The 21,384-nt window shown below is 43.4% G+C and overlaps 1 protein-coding gene across 2 annotated transcripts in view; it reads right to left on the bottom strand.

The window, feature by feature from the left end:
- The window catches only part of LOC115476385 (ubiquitin carboxyl-terminal hydrolase 22-A), a 169,172-nt gene that overhangs the window by 7,739 nt on the left and 140,049 nt on the right, over positions 1–21,384 (bottom strand). For both annotated transcript variants that reach the window (XM_030212746.1, XM_030212745.1), the window contains 5 exons: positions 14,841–14,988; positions 10,461–10,566; positions 6,145–6,303; positions 3,289–3,415; positions 1,737–1,828 (listed from right to left, as the gene is read on the bottom strand). In XM_030212746.1, coding sequence (XP_030068606.1) covers positions 1,737–1,828; positions 3,289–3,415; positions 6,145–6,303; positions 10,461–10,566; positions 14,841–14,988 — 632 coding nt within the window. The remainder of the gene's footprint in view (positions 1–1,736; positions 1,829–3,288; positions 3,416–6,144; positions 6,304–10,460; positions 10,567–14,840; positions 14,989–21,384) is intronic.

Below are 21,384 nucleotides of genomic sequence, written 5' to 3' on the forward strand. Positions count from 1 at the left end.
CTTTCAAGATGGTTAACACACACGCTAACAGAAAAATGGGTTGTAATAAAAATAATGCCATGTCCCTTTTGCCCAAGTGATCCTACCACCCACTGGTTCATCCCAAAGCCTTTGTCTTACCTATCTCTGGGCCCTGTTTACTAAGCCGTGCTATAGGTACGTTAGCGTTTTTAGCACGCGCTAAATGCTAGAGACACCCATATGAATATATGGGTGTCTCTAGCATTTAGCGCACGTTAATTTTAGCATGCGCTAAAACCGCTAGCGCACCTTAATAAACAGGGCTATATGTGCCAAGTGCACATGCCCCTCTGTTACCTATTAAGATGTTTCGTTTTATTAAACCTTTGTTATACAAAATGCTCTACTGTACTATTTTAATGTGTACATTATTGACAATATCATGTTACTAGGATTTAATTTGTGTAGCTTGAAGTCTACCTCACTGTTCTTCAATTTAAATTCTTATTAAATCTGTTGAAAATACCACTCAGTTCAATTAAAAAAAGGAAAAAAAAATCAATCCACTATGATCAGAAAAGGTGATATTCCTGATACAACCAAAGAAAAGTGAAAGGAAAAAAATTGATGACACCACCTATGAATTTATAATATGAGGGACAGCAAACTTCAAATTAACATATTTCAATAATAAGCAATTTTAAAATACAAGCAAATCATCACATACTCTTTAATACCCTAACTAATCCCCACTAACGCACAATGATACTCCCTCACGGTCAATACTGCTAACTTTTTCTCACCTCAGTACTAACTCTTCTAGATGTGCTGGATCCAGAAAATACATAATCTTGATCCTGGAATCTAACAAAACATTTCTGAGGACATTTCAAAAATAAACCAGGGGTCCTTTTACAAAGGCGTGTTAGCACTTTTAGTGTGCTAAACGCAAGAGACACCCATATATTTCTACGGGTGTCTCTAGCGTTTAGTGCATGCTAAAAACGCTACCGCACCTTTGAAAAAGACCCCCCCCCAATTCCCAGGGACAAAGCCTGAGAAATTCCTTCCTGATCTTCTGTAACTTAACGATACAACAAATTGTAAATCCATGAAAAAGTTGCAATCTTGATACAAAAAATAACCAGTATATTGTCTCAATGTTCTAACTGGCTATAATGCTGGTCATCTGGTCATTTGATGCTGTTACTACAATCTAAGGTGGATGTCAAACTATGCCTGTTGTACACTGCCTTGGATGAAATCTCTTCATAAAGGTCGTTAATAAAGCTTACAAATAAAAGCTAAAAAAAAAAAAGACATTTTCCCCCAGGTTCTATATAGCGTGAATGAAACTGAGCACAAATCCGGTCGTACTCTGGATTTGCACGTGTAATTTAATTAGTGTGACAATTCCCACTCAACAAGCAATAGAATTCACGCGCACAACTTGCTAGGCGTTTTCTGTAAAGTGGTGCGTGTAAATTCTAACGTGCGCTGCCAAAAAGGAGGCATAGCTACGGGCGGGCTGTGGGCGTTCCGAAAATCTACAGGCAGGGTTATAAGAAGACACCTGCTCCGTGCCTAGCTTAGATGCTGGTATTTACACCAAGTTTTAGGCGTATTCTATAAACCGTGCCTAAGTCTAGGCACACTTTACAGAATACGCCTAGGCGGAAATATTCTTGGTGCCGATTTTTCAGGCGCCACATATAGGATCTAGTTCTTTAAATTTAACCAAACTTGTCTATGTTCCCATTTCCTTCACATCTTACCTTGAGGCCATAAATGGTGTCATGTCCAGCTCCAAAGGAAAAGAGACATACGTAGTGATCTTTCGCCTCAGTTTCGCTGAGTGTTCAAACCGCTAGATGAACAAGAGAGGACTTTTCAGAGATAAATGTGCAGGAGGTACTTCTGATACTCATCTATGACTTCATGTGCTAATTGAACCACAGGGGGGTAACTAATGGAATCACAGGCTGTCACTGTAAAGCTAGATTCTATCTTACAAATATCTCGATCTTGAAAGCTACAGCAAGGATCCTCTGACTGTCTCGTTTCATTTAATAAGTATATTCAGAACCACTATGGTGCCAATTCTATGTGGGCATCTCCTTTTAGGTGCCCCGATGCCACGCTCTGTGAGAGGAATCTGGGTATCCAGAGTCTGTCACACAATACTAGTCTAACCCATATTGACACGCCTTACATGCAGTTACATCAGTCATAGACTTGAATAAGTGCAGCAAGGGTACACACAGCTACTGTAAGTTGCACACATAAGTGACAGCCCCACCCACATGTACATCCTCCCGTACTACAGCACTGACGCATGCCCTTATAGAATGGCATGTAGGACTCTGACACACTTAGCTGTGACTTTTCTCTACACTTACATGTGCAAAAGGGCACGTACCCATGAGTGCCTAGTAAGAGAACAGGTCCGCATAAGTAGAGTCAATGGCTTAAACTCTTCAGCAGGCCTAAGTAGAGAGATTATCTGCACAGTGATTGAAAATTTACCAGATCTTTTTGCTACTCTGCCCTTGCTCCGTCCCTTCACTGATTATTACCTGGCCAAGAATCTCTGTATCGTACAGTATATCAATTCATAGATAGCAGATTTGTATGTTCACCAGCCTCCAATGAACACAACTCTTGTCTGAATATCAGTCCATATGCAAATCAAGATATGAGCCTTTCATATTTCAGAAGGGAAGGGGATGAGATTTGATATACCACCTTTCTGTGGTTACAATCAAATACAGATACTTATTTTGTACCTGAGGCAATGGAGGGTTAAGGATGCAGTGGGAAGTGAACCCAGTTCCCCTGGTTCTCAGGCCACTGCATTAACCATTAGGCTACTCCTCCAGTCCAAATACTACACATGTAGTCAATATGTAGTATTTGGGGCGTTTATTTCCACTGCTATGGTTAAATGTGCATGCAGAACTCAGAAATATTTAAGAATAAATTATTATGAATACAACACAAAATTCAGCTATGCAAACTCACCAGTACATTGGGTCTGAAAGAATTAAGCACGGACTTGCAAATTTTCAAGTAAGAAATGGGGCAAGACAAGATGGGGAGCCTCGAACACATCTGTCCGAGGACAAGGTCAGATGACTATAGCCAGAACTACAATTACACTAGTTAGAGAAACGGGATGGGAAAGACCCGGGCAGTCTAAAATGTCAAGCGACAAATATGCTCCTTATGCCTCTGTGCAGAAAGAGAATACAGCATGCCCCACCCCAGCAAAATCAGCCCAAACCAAACGAAATGCATACGACGCATGCTCTATCAGCCGCCACTTACTTTGAGATGAAAACAGGCCACAATAGGTAATTTCTTCATAGTAAGTTGTTTGGTGGATTCCTGGTAGCTATGGCAACCGCTACATTTGATTTTGGCACTGCTTCCTAAATGTTCTGGCCTTGTAAACCTGGCAAATGTTAAGCGACAAATTAAAAAAAAAAGAAAAGAAAGACCGTGTGTGACATGGTTCCCTCAGCGTGTCCTTCCCTTTCTGCAACTACACAATCATTTTCTTCAGAGAGGCAGCACAGGACACACAGCAATTTCTGCTTTGCAAAATGCACAGGGTTTTTTTCAGTCTTGTTTTAGGGAGGCCGACCTATTGCCGTTAACTGCCTGCAGCTGAGTCCACATTTTCAGCCCCGGAGATCGATTACTCGTGGGAAGGACGATGCAATTACTTCCTTCATGCGGTTTGGTGCTGTGTAACATGTCAGTGTGGCAAGGGACAGGCACAAACCAGCACACCAGACCTTAAACATGTACTAAAGACATATCTGTCAAGCTAGTCCATTCATAAAAATAAATATGGGAAATAATTTCTTACACCGGGACCTGATAACCACATACGAGTCCATTATAACACTTTCTTTCAAAAAAAAAAAAAAAAAAGATTGGTTTGGCCTGTTACTTTAACCATCAGATTGTGCTTTATGTATCCATCTTTAATAGTGTTCAAACACTGACTATATGGGGCAGAGTTCAAACCCCTGCTACTCCTACTGAAGCTCAATTGCCCATAGATCAGTGCATGTATCTCACCTTCCCCCACTTTCACTATAAGATCTTTGGTGTAGGGCAGTGGTTGCCAAACGTGGTCCTGGAGGCACCCTAGCCAGTCAGGTTTTTAGGATATCCACAATGAATATTCATGAGAGAGAGAGAGAGAGAGCTGGCGGCAGTGCATGTAAATCTCTCTCATGAATATTCACTGTGGATATGCTGAAAACCTGACTGGCTGAGGTGCCTCCGAGAACCACTGGTGTAGGGAGTTATACCGGTATCTAAATGGAAACAAAAGCACTATATTACAGGCAGCAAAAATAAACTTCTTAGCAAGAAGTGGAAAATATCCCACACACCTAGCCACAAAGTTATTTGCATTTCCTTGTATTCTAAGATCTATATTACAGTTTTAAACACATATTTGTTCTGACTAGCTCTGGTTTCCTTTATTGCAGAAGAGCTCTGAACTCCAAAATCACTAACCTGAGATCAGTTTTCATCAGTGGCGTACATACGGGTGGGCCTGGGTGGGCATAGGACCACCCAGCTGCAGCACTACACTGCTCTCTTCCCCCCTCTCCTCTGAGGCGTCTGCACTTCGGTCTCTGAATCCCTTCCCTCCCCAGTGTCAGTACAGGTGTCCTCGGCGCCTGCAGCGATTCATTCTCACTGCTTGCGCCGGCCCTGCAGGCTTCCATCTGCCGCATTCCGCCAGACATGAAACAGGCAATGTCAGCGAGGGCGGGACACGGCAGATGGAAGCCTGCAGGGCAAGTGCAAACAGCGAGGATGAATTGCTGCAAGCTCTGAGGACGCCTGTACCGACCTCAGGGAGGGACAGAGTTCAGAGTACAGGAGCCTAGATGCCAGGACGCTGCAGAGGAGAGGGAGAAGATGTGGGGTAGGTGAAAAAAAAATTCTATTTTCTTAAAAAATATCTCCAGCAAGATATTTGTGGTGTGGTGGGAGGAAATACATAAGTACATAAGTATTGCCATATTGGGAAAGACCAAAGGTCCATCGAGCCCAGCACCCTGTTTCCAACAGTGGCCAATCCAGGTCACAAATACCTGGCAAGATCCCATAGGGGCCACATGAGCGTGAAAAGGCCCATCCAAAATACCAAGTCTAGCTACGCCTATGGTTTTGATACTGCCTGTATTTTTTTTCAAGGTCCTGAGGTACTTTACCCAGAGATTTTGCATCTGTTTTCAAAATGAGAACTCAACTGTACTTTCACTTTGAAAACTGTAAAACTGTTCAAAGAAAAGGTTCCCTCGCACAGTAAGCGCTTCTTCTTAGTGAAAACGCAGTTTTGGAAATCCAAAACTACACGTGTTGTTGCAATTGCTCCCCCCCCCCCCCCCCCAGGGATGCCTCTGCTCAGTGCAGCCAGAAGACCACACACACCATTCACATGTTCACTCACAGACACTGTGGGTGACTTTCACATAACCCATATTTGCAAATTAAACCACATGGAAACTGCTTTAAAAATTACCTTTACACTGCAAACTCTGCCTTGGTAGCTAGAATGTGTTACAAAACTAAAACAAAATTCTATGCATTGAATCAGAGCAACAAACGTATATTAAGCACCGAGTAGACCTACTTGCAAACCGCTGCCAATGTACTTCAGTTCTAACATGCAGCCCCCTTCTCCCTCCCTTGGTTGTGGGAACTCCACAAAGCAGAGGAGGAGAGCCTGTGGTGGCTTTTTGGATATGGACATGCATCCTGGACACGCTAAGTTTAGCCTTGGTCAACTCTGGACCCGGTGGTTCCTTTTGGAAAAACTTACTCCATTAGTAATTCTGCTTATTAGTCACCCTAATTGTTGTTAGTGTTCTCTCCTTATTCTGCTGTAAAATTCATGTGTTGTACTTCTCTACTTTTGTAATTCATGTAAGCCACATTGTGCCTGCATTTGTGGCAAAATGTGGGGTATAAATGACCATAAATAAATAAATCCCTTTAACACCTAATCCTGCTCAGACAATTCTTTATAGCAACTAGCAAATATAAAGCCATCTTCTGCGTAGCAAAGCAGCTACACCTAGACATACAAAAAAAAAAATTTTTGAAGAACGTTTTAAGTACAATGTATTAAGAACTATCAAAACGCTCTACCTTCTCAGGCAGTCTGTGAGCGTGGTGGTTCCCGACACGTGGCTTTCCCCGTTCACCGTACCGCCTTCACTTCCTGGGCTCAGTGGCCAGAATGGGGTAGAGGAGCCTGGCAAGTCCAAACTGATGTCCCAAAAGGGATCTATCGTCGTAGAAACGCCACTGACAAAAAAAAAAAAAAAATACACAAAGCACAAGCGTTACGTACAAAAGAAAGCATGATGGCAGATGGGATAAAGGCACATCAGAATGTTAGTTTTCAACCACTAGAGGGCACTGAGATCACTAAAGCACTGAAAGGCTACCACTGTGTTTGATGTGTTTTCACAAGCAACTCCTTTATTTCAATATACATGAAATAGGACCCACGGATTTAAAAAAAAAAAAAAAAAAATTTACTGCATGTGCAGAGCGCATTTTACAGCTAATGACATTCAAGTGATTTAGAGCTAAGAGACTGCCTTCAAATATGTAGACTCTGACCGGGAACTGGTATAGCAGTACAGTCCTTCCTAGGCAGGACCGCAAAGCATCCTGGGATACAGGAGCAATACTGTCCAAAGGAAGGCAGGACTAGTGCAGACGTATTGCAAGACGGAAGGCAGAGAAATCCTTCTGCCACACGGAAAGAGACCTAATAAAAATAAAGGCATAAAAGCACAGCTTTGGCGTAATCAATCATGAGGCTGGGGATAACGCTGCGCATATTTATCAGCCACATAAATCACTTTCCTCAGCCTCGCACTGCAAAAAAAGATCCAGGGCCAGGAGGGGGCACCATTCACCTACCTATTTTCAGATCATAAAACCAGATTGGTCCTGCAGAGAATTTGATTCCTTGTAAGGCATCGACGCCTTCTATTTAATAACCCAAAGATAACAGTATATAAATGAGTGGTCAGGTCCCTGATGGCTAGATTTACCAGTTGCATTTAAGGGTGCCTTAAATTTCAGTTCCTAACTAAACTACACTTTCATTTTGTTCTCAAGTGGCATCGACATAGCCTCCCTGCCATTGGTTTATTCATTAAAGGGGGGGGGGTCTTTTACTAAGCTGTGGTAGCGCTTTTAGCTCGCGGTAGAAATAAGCTGGTGGTAAGTGCCGAGATGCCACCGCCAGCTGATTTCTACAGCGAGCTAAAAATGCAACCATGGCTTAGTAAAAGACCGCCTAAAAGTGTGGTAACCTGTATGCATTAATCGTTGCAGTTCTGTGTTAATGGGGCAGATTCACAGCAAAAAAGAAAAAAGAAAAAAGTGGAAAAACACAACTTCAAGAGATCAATCCGAGACAAGGGGTGAGATGCTCCAGGAAAGCTTTATTAGGGTCCCTACACGGTCCGTGTTTCAAATTGAACCTGTTGGTACGAGGCAATACTTTTTATTTCATTTTATTCAGAGACAACATTTTATGAGCTCCATTGTCTGTCAGTATATTCTGTGCAACCACTGATCGACCCCTGATGAAGGCTTTTTTAAAAGCCGAAACACGGACCGTGTAGGGTCCCTAATAAAGCTTTCCTGGAGCATCTCACCCCTTGTCTCGGATTGATCTCTTGAAGTTGTGTTTTTCCACTTTTTTCTTTTTTGTTGAACTTTTGTGGAAACTTCGAACCCCTTTTGTTTCTGCAGATTCACAGCAACCAGTAGAAAAGTATTATAGTTCCCTTTACAAATATACTACTACTACTACAAATCATTTCTATAGTGCTACCAGTCGTACGCAGCGCTTCACAATTGAACATGAAGAAAAGACAGTCCCTGCTCAAAAGAGCTTACAATCTAAATCAGGACAGACAGGACAAATAAGGGATAAGGGAAGGACAGACAGAAGGACACATAAGGAAAAGGGACTATTGAAGAGAGGAAGACAAGATAAAGGTTAAGAGCAGGTGACAGGTTAGGAATTGAAAGCAGCAACAAACAGGTAAATATAGAAATGGGGACTCTCTTCAATCAAATGCAACTTATAATAATCCCCTTTAAATATGTGTACCTCACTTCCTTAATCGATTTAACCTTGAAAAAGTTTAAGAAAATAAAAAATTTAAGAAACTGATAAAATTATTCAAGGTTAAATCGATTAAGGAAGTGACGTACACATATTTAAAGGGGATTATTATAAGTTGCATTTGATGAACGTATTACAGCTGTCACGTTAGTCTACACGACTGCACACAGATTACTATCCTATATAATAATTCTCACCTCCAACGTTCTAATGTGCTTGGGACTGTGGCTCCCTCGGAGGTGGTCTGCTAGGCAGCTTAGAATGCAGTGACGTCACTGACAGCTGATTCCAAGGGGGAGGAGCACAGCGATGTCAGAGGGGAGAGGAGGAGCGGCTGCAGGGACGACAGCCAATGCCAGATGCCTGTCTACAGAGCCGTGTTTCAGGTTTAAAATCTTTTTTTGGCTTTTTTCTTTTTGTACCGGCCACTGCTGCTCAACAGGAGACGCAGCAGCGGCTGGACAGCGTTAGTATTGGCGGTTGCGGGTGGCGATGGGGTTGATGTGCCCGAGGGGGGGGGGGGGGTAGGGGCTTGGGTGATGCGCCGAGGGGGGAGGGTCACTGGACATGGGTGGCTGGAGGGAGGCATGGGGAGGGGAGGGTTGCTGCACATGGGTGGCTGCAGGGGGAGAAGAGGGTCACTGGACATGGATGGTTGTGGGGGGGGGGGCAGGGAAGAGGGAGGGTGGGGAGGGGGTCCTGAGACCAGATGGGTGGCTGCAGGGGGAGAGGAGGGTCGCTGGACATGGGTGGCTGCAGGGGGGGCAGGGGAGAGAGGTGGGTCGCTGGACATGGGTGGCTACAAGGGGGGGCAAGGGGAAAGGAGAGGAGGGTCGTTGGACATGGGTGACTGCAGGGGGGGCAGGGGAGAGAGAAGGGCCGCTGCACATGCGTGGCTGCAGGGGCAGAGGAGGGTTGGTGGGGAGGGGGTCCTGAGACCAGATGGGTGGATCCGGGGGGGGGGGGGCAGGGGAGACTGGAGGGACGCTGCAGTGGGGGGATTACCTTGCTAGCGCCCGTTTCATTGCCTACCGAAACGGGCCTTTTGTACTAGTATTAAAATAAAAACAATCAAATATGATACTATTTTACTGGATGAACTTGCAGTAAAATTAGTGTGATCTGTGTTAAAGAAACTAATGTATGATAATATGCACTATCAGTACAAAAACATTTTCATGACACAGGACCTGCACAAAAATACCTAGCAAGCCCAGTAATTTCCATGCTGAATCTTTGTTGTACCTTCACAACACAGCAGCAAAGTGCTGGGACAATTCTAATAGGCAAAGTTTGTCCTGAAGGCTCAGTGTTGAAATTAATGTTCAGAAGAGCAAACCCCACCATCTCAACGTAAAATACCTGGACACCTACGTCACAATTAAACCAAAGACCTTAATGGACATTACCTGACTCTTCCTCCCCTCTCCCTCTCTAAGACCCCCCCCGCCCCAATCCAACCTACCATACATGTACTTCATCCCACCACAATATCACTTTGCATTATTCACACCATGCATTTGTTCATACCGGAATCGGCTATCGCCGTTAACGGTACTATGTAAGTCACATTGAGCCTGCAAATAGGTGGGAAAATGTGGGATACAAATGTAACAAATAAATAAATAAAATGGAGGAATGGAGGGCGAGAAAGAAGGAACAGGTCCCATACAGCCATCACAAGCATCCTTTTAGACTGAAAAATGTACAAATATTTCCACACCCGCTAACACCAAGCCTCTGTAAAATCTTCCCCATCCACGAACAAGACTAAAAGGAAAAATTCCCTGTAAATGCTCAACTGATAATGAATGGTTCTACTGCATTGCTGCATGCCAAAATGCACCACTGTGTGTTATTCATTGCAAGTCTTATTTCTAACAACATATCTTAACGCAGGAGCACAGTTTAGTAAATCTAGCCCTTGAAAAGCAAAGTATTTCTTCCTGACCACCCCCCCAAAAAAATAAAGACACTGAGAAGCCAGGTTTACTTTTCTGGATTTTGTATTTAGTGCGTGCTTTTCTCTGTAGTAGCTCAAGGCAAGTTATATTCAGGCACAGTAAATATTTTCCCTAACCCTAGAGGGTTTACAATCCAAAGTTTTGTACCGAGGCCATGGAAGGTTAAGTGACTTGCCCAAGGTCACAAGGAATAGCAGTCAGACTTGAAACCTGGCTTTTCTGGTTCTCAGTATGGTGCTCTGTGAGGATGCTACTCCATTCACTTGCCCTAGAGAAGGGCCATGGTCTCTTTCTATACCGGCTTAAAGGATTGTTCTGGGAAAGAAATCAGGATGAGCACTTACTGGCAAACTTGACAGGTGACATCAGACTGGAGCCCACCTGTGAAGATTTGGTCTATGATACAGTTACAGTGGTTGGGGTTGTTGGCCTTCTTCCCATTATCATCACCTATGGTTAAAAAAAAAAAAACAACAGTTAGGAAACAGAAGACCTGAAAGTATTTGTGTTTGTTTGCAGATGGCAGGAGCTCAGTAGTGTGACGTACAAGATTCACATTTTGTATGGCTTTCCTACGGAAGAGGCTCAACTGTTAGCCAAACTAGGTGGTTGCCTAGGGTGGCGGTAGGCTCTGGGGGGCTGGCGAAAAACAGCAGATTAGGTCTCGACAGCCACGAAAAGAACCAGGAGTTCATGTATTTACCAGCAGAAAGGGTTAATGTTCTAAGAGCCCACTGTCCTGGAGTTTCAGCTTTTGGAAACTGCACTTGTGAGTAATTTCATAAGACACCTATGTAACATTTCCAAAAAAGCGCTGACTTCATGCAGGCAACATGGACGCCTATGCACGTGTGCACATGTTATGAACATCCATGTGTCTTTTATACAAGACATGCAGATGCTGCAACTCCACATAATATCTGCCCAAACCTACCTTCACAACTTTATAAGAGTTTACCTTAATTTAATTTCGGAACTTATCTGGTTAATCAGATTAGTTCACGCTAGATTACAAAATGTAGGACAAAATGGGTAATACATAAAAACAATATAAATCCACAGTAAATAAAAACCAATGTAAAAAACAAATTCAAATAAATAATCATCAATCCTTCATCATGTACACGGTAATATTGTAAATATCATTCAGTAGTTAGTTCGCCTGTATAACTAAAAATATCACAACTACCCCTTATGAATAATCCCATAGAACTAAAGCTTCAACCTACAGGAACCAGCTAGTTCAATGATCCAGGAGGCATGTTAATCTCTAGCATGGCTGCCATGTAAGCTGGAGCTAAACCGTGCACAAATTTTAAAGAAAAGTATAACCCTTTAAATAAAATTCGTGCAAGCAATGTAGCTATTTAAGAATAAAGCTGTTCAGTCCCATTTAAGAGCCATTTTACATCTGTAAAAAAAACTCTCTGCACACATATATACACATACATACACACACAATATTTACGTATTTATAATCTTGGGGTCATTATCAAAATTCCAAGGTAAATGACATTTCTCTGAATTTAAGCAGACTCAGTGGAAGCAGACAGAGGCTTTCGATACTTTGGACCATCACATTTTGCTGCTGTGATTGAAAGAATGTGGCTTTGCGGGAGATGTTGCAGTGGTTTCAAGCATTTTTAACAGACAGCATATCAAGTACGAATTGGAGATACAGCATCAAAAGCTTATGTGCAAAGAACTGAGGTTCCTCAAGGCTCAGCGTTTTCCGCTGTATTGTTTAATTTGTATTTGAGACTTAAAAACTCTGGAGTGTCTCAATATTCAGTTTTTTGTTCCAGTACGATCATCCTTAGTGACTGCAATATCACAGACACAAGAGGTGGTTGAGGGAATTTTGCGATGGATGACTTAACTAATTGCGGCTGAATGTGGGGTAAACAGAGATTTTGTTTATTGGTTGCATTTGTACCCCACATTTTCCCACCTATTTGCAGGCTCAATCTGGCTTACATAGTACTGGGCAGTCGGTGGATAACAAATACAACGTTGTATAGTGATCGTATGAGGTATAAGTGGAGGGTCGGAATGGATGAAGATTGCGTGTTGTCCTGTTCGACCATAGTTATGCTGTGTTGTGAAGAGGGTTGCGTGGGGTTGTTGGGATAGGCCTTTTTGAAGAGGTTGGTTTTTAGTGATTTCTTGAAGTTCAAGTGGTTGTAGATTGTTTTCACAGCTTTTGGGAGCCTATTCCATAGTTGTGCGCTTATGTAGGAGAAGCCGGCTGCGTAAGTTGTTTTGTATTTCAGTCCTTTGCAATTTGGGTAGTGTAGGTTTAGGTAGGATCTTGATGATCTGACTGTTTCTTATTGGTAAGTCTATGAGGTCTGTCATGTATTCTGGGACTACGCCGTATATGATTTTGTGGACTAAGGTGCAGATTTTGAAGATGATCCGTTCTTTGATTGGGAGCCAATGCAACTTTTCTCGGAGGGGTTTGGCACTTTCGAAGCGTGTTTTGCTGAATATCAGCCTGGCTGTAGTATTTTGGTCAGTCTGGAGTTTTTTTATGAGTTGTTCTTTGCAGCCCGCGCAGATTCCGTTGCGATAATCTGCACGGCTTAGAACCATTGATTGTATTAGGTATCGAAAAGTTGCTCTTTTTTTTGTTTGTCTCTTCTAAGACTTCCACAGAGCTTCCCTCAACCATTTTCTTGCACTCAGTCAGTTTTTGGGCACGCAAACACTCTCTCTCCCCTGGTGCTGTCCCGTTTCTGCTGTCCATGTTCTTACTCAGTAAGTGCCCACCTCCCAACCATCTCTGCTCACCACATGTGAAGTTCTTGCAACTGTTGCCAGCTCTTTTTTTCTCAGCCTGCTGCAGCAGGTTCCTCAACCCCCCCCCCACCCATTACTCTTACAATAGCTTCTCAAGAAATCCCCTCTCCCCCCACCCCAAGATACTCAATAGCTTCTCTGGCTCTCGTCAAGGTCTATTACAGAGCTCAATCTCCCTCACAGCACTTGCACTGCATAGGAACTTTCCCCCAAGCCCATCCCTCTTTCCTGTGACTAAACACAGCCGTCTCATGAGCTGTGTTCTACCAGCATCTCTGCACTGGAAGGGGGAGGATTAGAGAGTTATAGAGGACTAAACTGAAACACATCCAGATGCTTTAGCCATCCTCCTGGTTTCAAGACACAATTTACAAACCTATAGCAGCAGGGTCTTCCAAAGGGTAGGGGGCTAGTATTTGAAAGCACAAGTTCTTAGTGGAATCAAGTCTATCAATAGAAATCAAACAAATTAAAACATGGAAAAGAAAATAAGATGATACCTTTTTTATTGGACATAACTTAATACATTTCTTGATTAGCTTTCGAAGGTTGCCCTTCTTCCTCAGATCGGAAACATTTTCACTGGGCTAGGATGATTAGCAAAGGTTTTTGGGATAAGCAGAGGGGCCGCAAAGGTGAGTAGCGTTATCAATAGATTTGACAGATTGTAGATAATAGACTTGATGAACAACTGTCAAATCAAGACATTTCCTCAAACAAGGCTCCCAGCTTGGTGGGTTCTGTATTGGACATTTCCAGTAAGACACAGATCATCTTTCTCAGCTATTACGGTAATTAAGGATCACTTATCTCCTGCCTGAATCTCCCTGAAGTCTTAGCTACTAGGGACTACTGAAAGATATGCACAGAGGAGATCATTTCCCCCTTTGAACATCTGTTGCTTGATTGTCTTATAATCCGCTCCTGAAGAAAACTGGTACCTTCTCGTTTATGATTACCGGAAATAGAGCCACTTCTGCAAGTGAAAGAAAATCCTGTTTGCTAATTCCTGATCCAGGGATCGATCATGGGGTCTAGCACGTCTTAAATTGTAGAACCAGGCACACTTGTAGACAACAGTTTTTCAGTCCATTCCCTCTCCATTTCTTCCAGTGGTACATGCTACTTGGATTGTTGCAGTAAAAGGGGATTTCTTAGACACTCAGTTCCTCAAGACTCTTATTAACAATCGGTTAATATAAAATCTCTTTTTCTTTAATCAGATGTTACACATAAAAAAAGCATGGCATAATGAGGTATACAATTTATTAAAACTCAGGACACAAAAGTGGGAAGCTGCCTTAAACGTTAAACGTCATTTGCATAAAATCATTGTCATTACAAATACCCATACCACAGTGTACAAACCAGCCACTCTGTCTGCCACAGTGCGCTTATAGCTGCATTAGTCTCATTTCATGCTGGAATTATTGCATTCAAATTAAAAGTTAAGGTGCAGAGTGATGAACTGTGCCATTAATGTGCACAGTGTGAGACAGCACAACATAAGTAAATAAAGTATCTTTTAGACTGTATGGGATCAATGGTAAAGAAAGCTCCAGATTTTAGAACTTGCAAGTGGTAAACGGACTATATCTGCATATGCATTAAACTGTGTGACTGCCCCAAAATGGAAAAGTGGAGTTGAGAAGTAGTTTCGTGGTTAAAAAGGTGGACCGAGAACCAGGGAAACCAGGATTCAAAACCTACTTCTCACACGGAGACCGTTTTTTTGAGCCTTGGCTAAAACGCTTCACCCTTCGCTGCCTCAGATAAGCCAATATAGGCAGGGAAATAACTCATCTAAACATGGATTTGGAAAATGTGAGTAATAGATCTTAAAATCAACCCCAAATCCAAAGTAACATCAGAGAGAGGCCTATGAGGCTGAGGGAGTGTGTAAGGGTTAGCACATGCCTTACCTTTGCAGTGTCTGTGTAACACATCTAATGCAGCGATGAGGAACTCATGCGCATCCTGCTGCTCGTACCCTGCTAAATGCCGTGCATGCGTCCAGACCAGGTGCAATAACCTATAGGGAATGTGAGGAGATCGGTGCCCAGAGTAAAACTGAAAAGAAAGGAAGGTGAGATTCAACCTTAGTGATGAGAATTCCTCACACATACATTGCTTTAAGAACTTGGACACTCAAATTGTTCCTTTGAATATTGTCACCTCAAAGCGCTGAAGACTTATGAACATGGTCTAACAGGGGCCTCACACAGTTTCTGACTGATCCTATCACAACAGTTGGGGCTCAGAGTCAAAGAAAATCATTTTTGCTAGTTGCCAGTCAACATATAGATAAAATATATGGATAATAGTGGGCTGTTTAAATCGTTAAATGAACTGAAATGATCCCCTGGATTCTATATATGGCGCCCAAAATTGGGTGCCGATGCAAGATGTAATGAGCCAATTAGTGCCAATAATTGGGTGCTAATTGCCACCAATTTGAATCTGTGCACACATCTTGCTGCTCGATATTCTTTAACAATGTGCGCCCAAATCCCATAGTGCAAACCCCAAAAAGGGGGGTGGCTATAGGATGTGCACGGGCAGGTCAGTGGTGTTCCTAAAATTTGCACACAGTGTCACAGAATATCACTACTACTACTACTCATTTTTATATTGTGTATGTTTTTACTGTTACCCGCTTTGATTTAAAATGTGCTATACATTTTTGAAAATAAATTTCTATAGTGCTACTAGATGTACGCAGTGCTGTACACTTGAACACGAAGAGACAGTCCCTGCTCAACAGAGCTTACAATATAATCAGACCAGACAAACAGGGCAAATAAGGGAGAAGGGAATTACTTAAGGTGAGAATGATAAAACAGACATGGGTATTGAGCAAGTGAATAGGGGTTAGGAGTTAAGAGCTGCCTCATAAAGGTGGGCTTTTAGCCTAGATTTGTCGATGGCCAGAGCTGGCGCTTGACATACTGACTCAGGAAGTCTATTCCAGGCATATGGTGCAGCAAAATGAGTTGGCAGTGGAAGAGAAGGGTACAGATATTAGAGATTTACCTGATAAGCGGAGTTCCCAGGGAGGAGTGTAGGGAGAGATAAGAGTGGAGAGGTACTGAGGAATTACAGAGTGAATGCACTTGTAAGTCAATAAGAGGAGTTTGAACTGTATGCAGAAATGGACTTGAGGAGAGACTAATATGAGCGTAGAGACACTGGTGGAATATAAGTCGTGCAGCAGAATTTTGAACAGATTGAAGGGGAGAGAGATGGCTTAGTGGGAGACCTGTGAGAAGCAAGTTGTAGTGGGTTTAAGTGAGAGGTGATAAGAGTGTAGATAAACGGCGGATATGGTCCCTCTTCACAAAAGTGGTGATAGGGAAGAAGCTGGAAACTACAGGCCGGTAAGCCTCACTTCGGTTATTGGAAAAGTAATGGAAGCGATGCTGAAGGAAAGGATAGTGAATTTCCTGGAAGCCAATAAGTTGCAAGATCCGAGACAACATGGTTTTACCAAAGGGAAATCGTGCCAAACGAATCTCATTGAATTCTTTGATTGGGTGACAGGAGAATTGAATCAGGGACGAGCTATGGACGTAATCTACTTAGATTTCAGCAAAGCTTTTGACACGGTTCCCCACAGGAGGCTCTTAAATAAACTGGAGGGGCTGAAGATAGGACCCGAAGTGGTGAACTGGATTAGGAACTGGTTGACGGACAGATGCCAGAGGGTGGTGGTGAATGGAATTCGCTCGGAGGAAAAGGTGAGTAGTGGAGTGCCTCAAGGATCGGTGCTGGGGCCAATTCTGTTCAATATATTTGTGAGTGACATTGCCGAAGGGTTAGAAGGTAAAGTTTGCCTATTTGCGGATGATACTAAGATCTGTAACAGAGTGGACACCCCTGAGGAAGTGGAAAACATGAAAAAGGACCTATGGAAGCTAGAAGAATGGTCTAAGGTTTGGCAATTAAAATTCAATGCGAAGAAATGCAAAGTGATGCACTCAGGGAATAGAAATCCACGGGAGACGTATGTGTTAGGCGGGGAGAGTCTGATAAGTACGGACGGGGAGAAGGATCTTGGGGTGATAGTATCTGAGGATTTGAAGGCGACGAAACAGTGTGACAAGGCAGTGGCCGTAGCTAGAAGGTTGTTAGGCTGTATAGAGAGAGGTGTGACCAGCAGAAGAAAGGGGGTGTTGATGTCCCTGTATAAATCGTTGGTGAGGCCCCACCTAGAGTATTGTGTTCAGTTTTGGAGGCCGTATCTTGCTAAGAATGTAAAAAGAATTGAAGCGGTGCAAAGAAAAGCTACGAGAATGGTATGGGATTTGCGTTACAAGACGTACGAGGAGAGACTTTGCGGACCTGAACATGTATACCCTGGAGGAAAGGAGAAACAGGGGTGATATGATACAGACGTTCAAATATTTGAAAGGTATTAATCCGCAAACGAACCTTTTCCGGAGATGCGAAGGCGGTAGAACGAGAGGACATGAAATGAGATTGAAGGGGGGCAGACTCAAGAAAAATGTCAGGATGTATTTTTTCACAGAGAGAGTAGTGGATGCTTGGAATGCCCTCCCGCGGGAGGTGGTGGAAATGAAAACGGTAACGGAATTCAAACATGCGTGGGATAAACATAAAGGAATCCTGTTCAAAAGGAATGGATCCTAAGGAGCTTAGCCGAGATTGGGTGGCAGAGCAGGTGGCAGGGATGATGCTGGGCAGACTTATACGGTCTGTGCCAGAGCTGGTGGTGGGAGGCGGGACTGGTGGTTGGGAGGCAGGGATAGTGCTGGGCAGACTTATACGGTCTGTGCCAGAACCGGTGGTGGGAGGCGGGGTTGATGGTTGGGAGGCGGGGATAGTGCTGGGCAGACTTATACGGTCTGTGCCCTGAAAAGGACAGGTACAAATCAAGGTAAGGTACACACAAAAAGTAGCACATATGAGTTTATCTTGGGCAGACTGGATGGACAGTGCAGGTCCTTTTCTGCCGTCATCTACTATGTTACTATGTATAAGGGGTTTGCTAGTGTGCTCAAATTCCTGGTTACCAAACTGGGTGCTAGGAAGGACACCTGGATTCTGCAGGTGTAATCCTGGTGCCCAAACTGGCACTCAATGCTACTCTATAATGAGCGCTCATCTTGGCGTTCCCATTATAGAATAGTGTGGAGCCGATTTTTAAGCACCATTTAGTGGGGTGAGGGTGGGAAAACAAATTGTCCAGACAGTGATGCTATTCACAGCTGCTACTGAATGAAAGTTATTCATTTAGACGGGCATGTGGAAGGCAATAGGAAAGGACTAATATAACTGGCACATGTGCATGGGTGCGGTCACTAGCTCGAAATATACACATATTTTACAGTATTCTATAAGATAAGTGTGTATATTTCAGTCCCACCCGTGCTCTACCCAGCCTCTGCCCACCTATCAGATACACACTATGTAAAATATGTGCAAATAAAAATGTTAAATATTTACTGAATAGCGCTTGGGCAGGGTTCTTGCATATATGCCCATATCAATATACAGAAGTGAGTATATACTAGAATTCTAAACATGGACACGCATAAGTTGCATGTAAATGTTGGTGCCTTCTTCATAGAATAACCCCTGAGTGTACACGTTGAGCACCATTATCTATAGTGGCGCTGAATATATGGACAGCATTTAATCTGGCCAATGCGCAGGTAAAATATTGACCTACAAAGCACAGAAGAGAGGGAATCTAAAGCTGCAAAAGCAAACAGCCAAAAGAAGCACAAGGAGCCTTCAAGATATGGAGCATCTCAACTGTATTTTATTAATCAGACCCGATACGGTCTGTTTTTCGGCTAGAAACACCTGTCAGGGGCTTAGACAAATGAACATCAATAAATAAGTATAAAACAATACAAACATTAAGAGTAAATAATTAAAAAAACTGCAAGTATAATAAAAGAGAGGATAAAAATTAATGAAACTGTAAATGAAAATGTAAAAATATATAAAAATATCAATACATTAAAAAGGCAGAACATACAAAGAAGTGAAATGCCCACATTGTAGAATTGACAACTGAATAAACAGTATCTCATGAATATGATAAAAATATAAATAAACTAGCCGTTGAGCCCGTAAAAACGGGCTGGTATTGGGGTTTTCCTCCCCCCCCCCCCCCCCGCGAGTTCGCCACCGCTCCCCTCCCCCCCCCTCGGAGTCGCCGCTGCCACCACTCCACCCGGCCCGGGCCCTCTCTTCGCTTCTGAACTTACACATCCATTTGCCGAACGCAGTGTGATATCCCCCTTCTCGCTCAGGGTGACCTGGTTCCCCCTAAGCAAATTAAACAGGTCTCACCAACTGCAGATTTCTCAGGCAACTATTCCAGCCCCTGGGCGCACTTCTTCTAGCTTAATACTTTATGCTTTCATAGGTCTTCACACTGAGCCGCTCCACACAGATACATGGGCTCAGTACTAGCTTCAATACTTTGGGGACTCCCAACCCCAGGCTTTGCAGCCTGCTTCTCTCAGTTCTTGGGACACACAGTCCCTCCTTTGAACACACAGTTCTTTACCAGTACTGGGGACACACAGTCCAACTCTAATGCTTTAGGGCCTTCTTACCCCAGGATTTTCAGCCTGCTTGTCTCCTTTGGACACCCAGTCCACCACAAGTCCATAAGGTTAGCCAGTATCTTTCAGGGGGATCTCTCTTCTTCTGCTGCCAGCTCACTTTTCTTCCTTTCACAACTCAGGTGGGGTATAAAGTGGTTAATTAGCTACATAGGACCCTGCCCATAACCTTCTACACCTGAGGACATCCCTGGGCTCTCCCCGGTCCTAGCGACCTCCACCTATTCTCCTACTAGTGCCCTCTAGTGGGCTACCCCAGCTAGGACAGCCTCATCACAGCAGCAAGGCACACCAGCTGAGCTGCCGTGGGCCCTTCCTTCTCTGCCTGTGGCCCTGCCCTCCTGTGACGTAACGTCAGCGAGGGCGGGACACAGGCAGAGAAGGAAGGAAGTGTTCTCATACTTTAAAGAACAAAAATCTATCAGAAAATCTTTGAGGGTCTGTCCTGGCTCAGTTATAAAAGGGTTACACCACCTCATGCTATTAAATGTACCTGTCTCCCTACTTCAGCACTGTGATGTGGCCCTTAATACTCCTAGTCATCAGGCTCCCATTCAAAACCTTCCAATCACAGGTCAGAGACTTGTTGCTCTTCTCGCCTCCCTGATTATCCAGTGATTAGAGCACCAGGCTGACACCTAGGGAATCCCAATTCAAACCCAACTGTTGCTCCTTGTGATCTTGGGCAAGTCACTTAACTCTCCATTGCCTCAGGTACAAACAGATTGTGAACCCTCCAGGGACAGAAAATATCCCTGTTGTACCTGAATATAACTCACCTTGAGCTACTTCTGAAAAATCCAAATGTACCTCTATTGCATGGGCTTCAGTAGCCAGCAACTAAAGTCATTCTGCTCAAATCTGCAAAGCAGTCTATCAACAGAAATCACTTTTTGTTTCTTTTCAAGCTTAGCACAAAACTAAAAAACGGTCAACTGGTTAAAGACGTTCCTCCATTCGCTTCTGCACAGCATGGTTAGTTCCTATTAGTGGAGGGGCTAAAAGGGGCCAAGAAGAAAGTGGACACAACAGATTAACAAATCATGAAGAAAGGGGAAGAGAGAAGAAAGCAAGACCTAAACATATTGATTTTGTTTTCTTTCAAATGTATTTATTTGGATATATGTGACCATCTCCGGGAAAAAGGTGACTAAAGTCACCAGAAACAAAACATAGGGTTTTAATGAATTCTGTTAGAGCAAACAATTTGTAATACCCCATCCTTTTATGTGAAAAAAAATAAAAAATGCTACAGAAGTGTAAACACATTACTTTTGCAGAATGCCTATGGGCCCATCAGCCATTGCCAAGATTCTGGATCTGCTACGTTAGTCACCTTTTCCCAATGACATATCTTGACTACTTTATAGAACTTGTAGTAATTTAGAAAACATCTCCACTCACTCCGTCAAGCCCCTTAGTCATAAAACCTCTGTTCTCTATCAACTATCACCTAACTCTGCTGCACGTCTCATATTCCGCCAGAACCGATATACTCATATCACCCCTCTCCTCAGGTCACTTCACTGGCTTCCGGATCAGATACCGCATTCAATTCAAGCTTCTCCTTCTTACCTACAAATGCACTCAGTCTGCTGCCCCTCACTATCTTTCTACCCTCATCTCCCCTTACGTTCCCGCCCGTAACCTCCGTTCACAGGATAAATCCCTCCTCTCAGTACCCTTCTCCAACATCGCCAACTCCAGGCTCCGCTCATTCTGCCTCGCCTCACCCTATGCTTGGAACAACCTTCCTGAGCCCTTACGCCAAGCCCCCTCTCTACCCATCTTCAAGTCTTTGCTTAAAGCCCACCTCTTCAATGCTGTGTTCGGCACCTAACCCTTACCGTTCAGTGAATCCAGA

Source organism: Microcaecilia unicolor, chromosome 8 (assembly GCF_901765095.1).
Source record: "Microcaecilia unicolor chromosome 8, aMicUni1.1, whole genome shotgun sequence".
NCBI classification, from domain to species: Eukaryota; Metazoa; Chordata; class Amphibia; order Gymnophiona; family Siphonopidae; genus Microcaecilia; species Microcaecilia unicolor.